Source organism: Engystomops pustulosus, chromosome 2 (assembly GCF_040894005.1).
Source record: "Engystomops pustulosus chromosome 2, aEngPut4.maternal, whole genome shotgun sequence".
NCBI lineage: Eukaryota > Metazoa > Chordata > Amphibia > Anura > Leptodactylidae > Engystomops > Engystomops pustulosus.
Window position 1 is genome coordinate 5,115,008 of NC_092412.1, and position 9,275 is coordinate 5,124,282.

The 9,275-nt window shown below is 42.2% G+C and overlaps 1 protein-coding gene across 1 annotated transcript; it reads left to right on the top strand.

Moving 5' to 3' along the window:
- Positions 1-6,428: 6,428 nt before the first annotated feature.
- Positions 6,429-7,379, top strand: LOC140116368 (olfactory receptor 52M1-like). Its single transcript, XM_072132897.1, has one exon. The coding sequence runs from the start codon at positions 6,432-6,434 to the stop codon at positions 7,377-7,379; it is 948 nt and encodes a 315-aa protein (XP_071988998.1). The 5' UTR covers positions 6,429-6,431.
- Positions 7,380-9,275: the final 1,896 nt, after the last annotated feature.

Below are 9,275 nucleotides of genomic sequence, written 5' to 3' on the forward strand. Positions count from 1 at the left end.
GCCCCCAGTAGCCAGTAGTCACATTGATGTCCCCAGTAGCCAGTAGTCACAGGAATGCCCCCATCAGCCAGTAGTCACAGAAATGCCCCCAGTAGCAAGTAGTCAAAGTGATGTGCCTAGTAGCCAGTAGTCACAGTGATGTTCCTAGAAGCCAGGGGTCATAGTGAAGTTCTTAGTAGCCAGTAGTCACAGTGATGTCCCCAGTAGCTAGTAGTCACAGGAATGTAGGCAAAGTCACATATTGCATGACCATATCCACCAGATCTACGTGTTTCGGACTGTAATATTTAGTCATTAGTCATGATCTCTGTGTGACTATTGACACACCGCTTAATAAAGGGAAAAATGAGAAACATAGACAGGTGTAGTAACACGCCCATAATTAGCACATGCATGTTAGAGCGCACCTCAGCAGCAGAGACTACTCTATTGTAAAAATAACAATCGCATGGTAAAAATTATACAACACTAGAAATAAAGTGCAAAGAAAATTCAGCATTTGAATACATAGTAGCACAGTAGTAGTCACAGTGATGTCCCACTGGTCACATTGATGCCCCCCTGTAGTCACAGTTATACTCCCAGTAGTCACAGTGATGCCCCCAGTTGCCAGGAGTCACAATGATTCCGCAACTGGTCACAGTGATGCCCCCAGTGGACACAGTAATGCCTCAGTGATCACAGCGATGACCCCAGTAGTCACAGTGATCCTCCAGTAACCAGTGGCCACAGTGATCCCACCAATGGTCACAGTGATTCCTTGAGTAGTCACAGTCATGCCCTATTCCTGGGGATTGACAAGTTTCCTTTATCTTAACCAAGGATCACGAAATTCATAAAAATATCCATAAATGAACATATTTCAGATACATTTCTATGTAACCGGTGCTTATAGAATACAAAGTCCATCACTAATTATTATGTTCCTTTCTCTATTTATAAACTATTTTCCTTCATTTAAAAAGAAAAATCCAGAAATCCTTCCCATGTTCTCATCCAATCTCCTTTGTAGTTTTCTTCTCTCTATATCTGTAATTTCCACATATAAATATAGATTTTTTTTATTAATCTGTATCCCAGCCACTTCCGTAACACGACCACTGAAAATCCCAGCCAATCAGATGATGTTAATTAGTTAAAATTCTCCAATCAGATTAAATCTCGATCCCCCCACCTTTATATTTACTATACCTCCACCCAATCCCATCCCTTCCATTTACTGACTAATAGAATGCTATGGGGGTCATTTATCTTATCTCTGCTTGTTTTGGCTGTTTTTTGCCTTTTTGTCTTTTTTCCGTCTGCTTCTTTGGTCATTTCTCAATCTCACTTTTTCCTTGTGAGATTGAGACATTTGTTATAAATTCTCTGCACAGGATTCGGGTGCGGACGGGATTTATGAAGGTAGTTCCTCCGCCGTCCACCAGGTGGCGCTGCTGTGCTGAAAATCATCTGAACGCGCCGGAATACACCGCGCTGGACCAGGTGAAGGTAAGCGCTTCCCAAGCGACACATTTTCGGTTTTTAAATGCAGCGGTTTTTCCGAATACGTCGGGTTTTTGTTCGGCCACGCCCCCCGATTTCCGTCACGCGCATGCCGGCGCCGATGCGCCACAATACGATCGCGTGCGCCACAATCCCAGGGCAATTCAGGTACAATCGGCGCAAATCGGAAATATTCGGGTAACACGTCGGCAAAACGCGAATCGGGCCCTTAGTAAATGACCCCCTATATGTTTTGTTAGAAATTACCAAAATTTCATTGAAATTATGAAAACTATGCAAATCATTGAAGATGTCACGCTTCTCTCATACACTTACCACTATGGGGGTCATTTACTAAGGGCCCGATTCGTGTTTTCCCGACGTGTTACCCGAATATTTCCGATTTGCGTAGATTTTCCCTGAATTTACCCGTGATTTTGGCGCACGCGATCGGATTGCGGCGCATTGGCGCCGGCATGCACGCAACGGAAATCGGCGCATTTACAAAAAAAAAAAGTGTTGCGGGACTTGCACTTACCTTCACTAGGTATAGACCGGTGAACTTCAGGGCATTCCGGCGGGCCTCGGGGAACTTCAGCACAGCAGCGACACCTGGTGGACGTCGGAGGAACTGCCTTAGTGAATCGGCGTAAGACCCGAATCCACCGCAGAGAAAGCGCCGCTGGATCGCGAATGGACCGGGTAAGTAAATCTGCCCCGGTGCTTCCTCACTCTACACTTCCACAGGACAAAGGTCGAGGTGCATAGAAAATCTTATAATAAGGGGAGTTTTGTATTCAAACAAAATTATTTTTAGTCTAATTGGGGATTCAATCACCAGAAAATAGGAACCGCGATGGGAGCAAAATTCACTCCAAGTTTTACAAACGTACACATGAAAAACTGAAAATTTGTGTAGAAAAGTCCAGATCTGGAGAAACATATGACTACACAGGACATACAGTTCTATAGCCAAGACTGGGATTTTGAAGGTGATTTTTTGGGAAGTGGATTATGAAGAGATTAGGGGTATTATAGAATATATTCATAAAAATGCTTGCAAAAATTAAAATTTACTTATAACATTGGGGGCGCCAGGATTTGCCATTTAGAGAAGGGAATGAGATAAAAAAAAAAACAATAAATCTTTTTAAGCTGTTGATGTTAATAGTTTTATTGAGTTTAAAAGTCACCACCGACCCTGGAATAACAATATATCTAGAGTCAAATAGAAGGGAAAGAAAGTCATTGTACTAAACCAAGATTTATGCAATGGTGCATACGGTGTCTCAGTGGTTAGCACTACAGCCTTGCAGCACAGTGCATCAGTGGTTAGCACTACAGCCTTGCAGCACAGTGCATCAGTGGTTAGCACTACAGCCTTGCAGCACGGTGCATCAGTGGTTAGCACTACAGCCTTGCAGCACAGTGGCTCAGTGGTTAGCACTACAGCCTTGCAGCACGGTGCATCAGTGGTTAGCACTACAGCCTTGCAGCACAGTGGCTCAGTGGTTAGCACTACAGCCTTGCAGCACGGTGGCTCAGTGGTTAGCACTACAGCCCTGCAGCGCTGGGGACCTGGGTTCAAGTCCCAGGGTCAACATCTGCAAAGAGTTTGTATGTTCTCTCCGTGGGTTTCCTCTGGGTCCTCCGATTTCCTCCCACACTCCAAAACATACAGGTAGGTTGATTAGATGGTGAGCCTCGTGAGGACAGGGAGTGATGTGCGTAATCTGTAATCTGTAGGCACTATATAAATATAGAATTATTATTATTTATTTATTGATGGTGAAATAGTGAGAGGTAACTGTGGATGGGAAGAGATACAGCAAGAAGGATTCTGGATCTATAGATTATATCTATATGAATCCCCCAGGTGATATTGATCCTAGAGTTACAAAGTTACTTAAAAACAGATTAAGACGGAGATGAGGGATTTTAGATCATTTACACCTGTGATGGAAAATGTTCATGAGATGATCGAGCTGTAATCTTATTGGAGAACTGAAATACATAAATAACCTCCAATTGGCTGGGGTGGAAGTGGGCGTGTTAGGGGAGTGGCAGGGAAGTGGATTGGATACAAAGGTCATGTGGGTGGAATCCTTTGCAATAGAACATCAGGGGAAGTTTTTCTAGAAATAAATGTTGTATAAAATGGGATGACGCAGAAAACTCGCTGAACCCCAGAAGAAGCAGAGAGAAGGCGGAGCCCTGCGTCTGGGCGCTACGTGGAATCTTATCAGATGTTCTAAATTCAGATCTTCTACAAGATATAAAATGTGAGATCTGCACCAGAGGAGCGCTGGGAGAAAAGTAAACACTGTGGGGGTCCTTTACTAAGGGCCCGATTCACATATTTCTGACATGTTACCCGAATATTTCCGATTTGCGCCGATTTTTCCTGAATTGCCCCGGGATTTTGGCGCACACGCGATCGGATTGTGGCGCAACGGAAATCGGCGGCGTGGCCATTCGAAAACCCGACGGATTCAGAAAAACCGCCGCATTTAAAAAAAAAAGTGTCGCGGGACACACACTTACTTGCTCCCTTGCACTGGCTGGGTGAAGCTCAGTGCACTCCAATGAACTTCAGCACAGCAGCGACACCTGGTGGACGGTGGAGGAACTTCCTTAGTGAATCCCGGCCGGACCCAAATCCACCGCAGAGAACGCGCCACTGGATCGCGAATGGACCGGGTAAGTAAATCTGCCCCAAAGTGCAAAGAAGTCGCAACAGTGACTGAAACATCAGCAAATCTATTCCTTTTCTCTATTCCATCTTATTATACTGATTTTGGATGGGGTCGTACTGGTAGATCCTCCACTATCTGATTGATAAAGGGCGATAATTACCTTAATATCACCGCGAGATAATGAAGGGCAGGTGGAAATTATTATTCTGTTATCTTCTGTGGACACTTCCTTCTTCTCTGATCTTGAGGGTCAGTTCTTGGGGCCGCTGGGACAGACACAGAGATTCTCAGCAGCTGCTCTGGTTCCACTAATGAGCGTGGAGACCACATCTATAGCTCCGAGACCTCATCAGTCCCTCCCAGACCTCAGGTATATAACCCAGGCATCAACTACAACTCCCAGACTGCACCAAGCTAATTCCATACAAGCGTCCAGACCTGTTTACAGCCCTGAGACCTCATACAGTATCTCCATAAACTCCTCTGTATACAGCAGCGCAGGTATCAGCTTTAACTCACAGACTTCATATCAACATGGGAGACATCAGCCATTTCTTCCAAGATCTCCAAGAGCTTCAAGACCTCAGGTCATATGAATGACTGCTCCACACTCAAGGTATCATGATTAACTCCCAGACTTCATATAAAGACTTTATCCAGACCTCATGTTTACCGTCCACACCACAACTTTAGATCTAAGGTCTTATCTTTAACTGGACCTAAGTTCTAATCCCTCATCTATAGCTTCAGCCTCCTGACCTCATCTACAGCTTACATTCATTATGTTATAAATCCAAGTCATTTCCCTAGACCTCATCTATATTTCTAAGATTAAAATTAAAGATCCCAGACCATATCTAAAGCTCTCAAATGTAGCTCCTAGATCCTCATATGTAGCTTCTAGATCCTCATGTGTAGCTTCTAGATCCTCATATGTAGCTCCTAGATCCTCATATGTAGCTTCTAGATCCTCATGTGTAGCTTCTAGATCCTCATGTGTAGCTTCTAGATCCTCATATGTAGCTTCTAGATCCTCATATGTAGCTTCTAGATCCTCATGTGTAGCTTCTAGATCCTCATATGTAGCTTCTAGATCCTCATGTGTAGCTTCTAGATCCTCATATGTAGCTTCTAGATCCTCATATGTAGCTTCTAGATCCTCATGTGTAGCTTCTAGATCCTCATATGTAGCTTCTAGATCCTCATATGTAGCTTCTAGATCCTCATGTGTAGCTTCTAGATCCTCATATGTAGCTTCTAGATCCTCATGTGTAGCTTCTAGATCCTCATATGTAGCTTCTAGATCCTCATGTGTAGCTTCTAGATCCTCATGCGTAGCTTCTAGATCCTCATATGTAGCTTCTAGATCCTCATGCGTAGCTTCTAGATCCTCATATGTAGCTTCTAGATCCTCATGTGTAGCTTCTAGATCCTCATGCGTAGCTTCTAGATCCTCATATGTAGCTTCTAGATCCTCATGTGTAGCTTCTAGATCCTCATGTGTAGCTCCTAGATCCCAAGTATGAATCCAATATGTCTCCTGTAGCTCCATATTTAATACAAGGATTTCAGATCTTGTGTTTTGTTCCCATAACTAACATAAAGTTCCCGGATCACATGGAAAAACTCTTATACTTCATTTAAAGCTTGTGGACCTCTCCTGAAGATCACACACATCATGAGATGCTCCAAGACGTCTTCTTAAGGTCACAGACCTCCTCCGAAAATATTATCTGACCAAGCTTTGACCTGCGGAGATCATTCTCACGTATGGGACCATTTTCAGAAGATGGACACTGGATGCCCATGGTGAGTTATTATAGAATAGCTTCAAGGTCTCAATGTTGACATCATGGTTGTCCATCAGCTTCGTTCATGACTCTTGTCCTTAAAGTCTTGTAAGATGTCAAGAGCAGTAACTGGGAATTGTGTTATTTATTCCATGAGCTCTTGTGGTTCTGTCCATGGTCCTTTTGAAGACTTAGATATGTTTTTGGGTTTTGTCTTGAGTAACCCATGAACAATTTTGTGAATTCCTAAGCTGACAAACCCATTACAAGAAGAACAATTCATGGACAATGCCACATGTTTTACTCAAGACACATTGGTCTGTGGTCCAGTCTTTGAATCTTTTTGGAACATCTTTTAGGCCATCATCATCTACTTTTATGACAAGATGTCTCTAGATGTTGTTCACATTTTTCTATAATTCCTCTTTTGTATTTTAGCCAACATAGATTTGTGGTTGTAATGGACACTCACAATAATTCTTGCTTTCACCCCACCTCCTTCATGTTGCTGGGGATCCCAGGTCTGGAGCACCTACACATCTGGATCTCCATTGCATTCTTCTCATTATTTCTATCAGCCTTCGTGGGAAATTACACGGTTTTACTGATTATTGTGATGGAGACGAGCCTCCACCAGCCCATGTACATCTATCTCACCCTTCTTGCCTTTGTAGACCTTATTCTATCAAATTCCACCATACCCAAGCTTCTAGGCATCTTCTGGTTCCAGTATAGCAAGATTGACTTCCAAGCGTGTCTCCTGCAGATGTTCTTTGTACATGCGTCATCTACTGTGGAATCGGGGATCTTTCTATCTATGGCGTATGATCGCTATGTAGCCATCTGCAACCCTCTGAGATATTCAGTCATGGTGACCACCAGTGTTATCATTAAAACTGGGGCATTCTCCATTTTACGAGGGGTGTTGTACATCCTTCCCCTGCCCCTCTTACTGAGCAGCTTCCACCTATACACCAGCAATGTTATCCTGCACTCATACTGTGAGCACATGGCGGTGGTGAGGCTGGCCTGTGCCGATGTCTCCTTCAATGACCACCTTGGCATGGCTGTTGGCTTCATGGTGTTGGTGATGGATTTGGTGCTTATAGTCACTTCTTATGTCATGATCCTTCGCTCTCTTCTCAGACTGACTTCTGACGCTCGTCTGAAGGCCTTCGGGACGTGTGTTTCTCATGTTTGCGCCATCCTATGTTTCTACACCCCAATTCTCTGCTCATCCTTAGTCCACAGATTTGGGACCAGTGTTCCTCATCATACTCACATCCTCCTGGCTAATGTCTATCTCCTTGTGCCTCCACTGATGAACCCCCTGGTTTATGGGATAAGAACTAAACAAATCAGAGCTCGGGTGAGAAGATTCTTCTACAGAGCTGACAATGTCTACTGAGCTGGAGAGTCTTCCACCATGTGTAGAAGGTTATAGCGTGTGGAGCATGTGAGGAGAACCGCATTGTCCTACATGTCCTACACGTTTATGACCAAACATGAATAAATAGCATCTATAGACCCAACTACAGTAAAGCTGGAGGTGTGAACAGTCACATACTGAACATTCAGGAACAACTTGTGCAGAGTCAGAGATGAATAAAAGGGAAGCGATTTCCCAGGTTCTAGTTTTCTGGACAGTTTTGACCAAACTCTTCTCTCAGGGAAGTGTCATGTGACATGAAAATGTCCCCTCGAGGAGCTATTCATGTAGCCAAGTGGTGGATCTCCAGGATGGAGCGTACAGAAACCTGAAGGTCCAACCCATCCACCCCCTCACACGTGATCAGATGTGTGAGTGTTGGGTCTCATCAGTGTTTTTATTAACCCCTTAACGCCGAAGCCACTTTTCACCTTCCTGACGGCCCAGTTTTTCAGATCTGCCCTGTGTCACTAGAAGTGATTATAACTTTGGACGCTTTAACATCTCCTAGTGATTTTGAATTCCTTTTCTCGTGACACTTTGTACTTCATGTAAGTTGAAAAATTTTGGTGGTATGTTTTGCATTTATTTATGAAAAAACGGATATTTCATGAAAATTTGGAAAAATTCTCGATTTTTGAAATTCAAAATGTTCTAATTTTTCCCCCACAAAGTCATAACCGCAAAAAACATAATAACCAACATTCATCGAATGTCAAATTTATGTGGACATGGTTTTTTAGGCATCCTCTTATTTTTGTAGGAGGTTATGGGGCTTTGAACTTTAGGTGCAATTTTTCACGTTTTCATAAAAAAAAAGCAAAAGGGACCCTCTCAGGTTTGAAGTCACCTTGAGAGACCAAAATAAAAGTAAAACCCCATAAATGACCCCATTATAGAAACTACGCCCCTCAGTGTATGTGAAACAACCTTTATGAAGTTTGTTAACCCTTTAATTGTTTTACAGGGGATAAAATAAAATCAGATGCAATTATGAAATTAAATTTTTTTTTTGGCTAAATAAATTTGTTTTTCATAAAATTCAGTGGATAAAATACCAAACGCTCCGCTAAGTTTGATACTCAATCCCTCCCAAGTATAACAATCCCCCATATGTGGTGGTGACTGCTGTATGGGCAGACGCCAGGGCATCGAAGGGAAGCTGCGCCATTCACAGCAGATTATGCATTTTTGCATTATGCATTATGTCCATATTTGGACAAATAAGGGGCTTATTTTTTGCGACATAAGATGCACTTTACAAATACTTCATTTTAGTGGGTCATTAGCTTATTGATGAGATTTTATTAACTCTTGAATGTATGGAGGAAAAGAAAATTGTCAATTTTGGTTTCCTTTCTTTTTGTATCATTTGGGGGTCGGACACTAAAAATACTTTATTATCTTTATTCTATGGATCATTTATATCGTTTGTAATAAATTTTTACAATTTTACTGGAAAAAAAACTAGTATAAATAAAATCTATATTTTTTTTTAGCATCGCCATCTTTTCGGAGATATAACTTTAATATTTTGGGTTGACGGCGCTGGTTTAGGGCTTATTTTTTACGTATTGAGTTGTCGTTTTGGGTGATACAATTTTGGCGCACATAACTTTTTTTGATCACTTTTTGGAACATTTTTGTGAAGGGATTTTATGAAAAATGTACCTTTTTGGCCAGTTTTTCTGGTTTTGTTTTTACAGCCCTCAATGAGCGCGTCCAATAATGTTTCTGAGTTATTGTACGGATTGTTACAGATGCGGCAATAGCAAATATGTAGGGTTTTGTTTGTGTTCAGGGGACTTTCACTTTATTAAATTAATTATTTTTATTACAGAAACTTTATTAAGTGTTTTAAACATTAATTTTTTT

Coding starts and splice junctions, on each gene's coding strand:
- LOC140116368 (XM_072132897.1), top strand. CDS start 6,432: ATGGACACTCACAATAATTCTTGCTTTCACCCCACCTCCTTCATGTTG.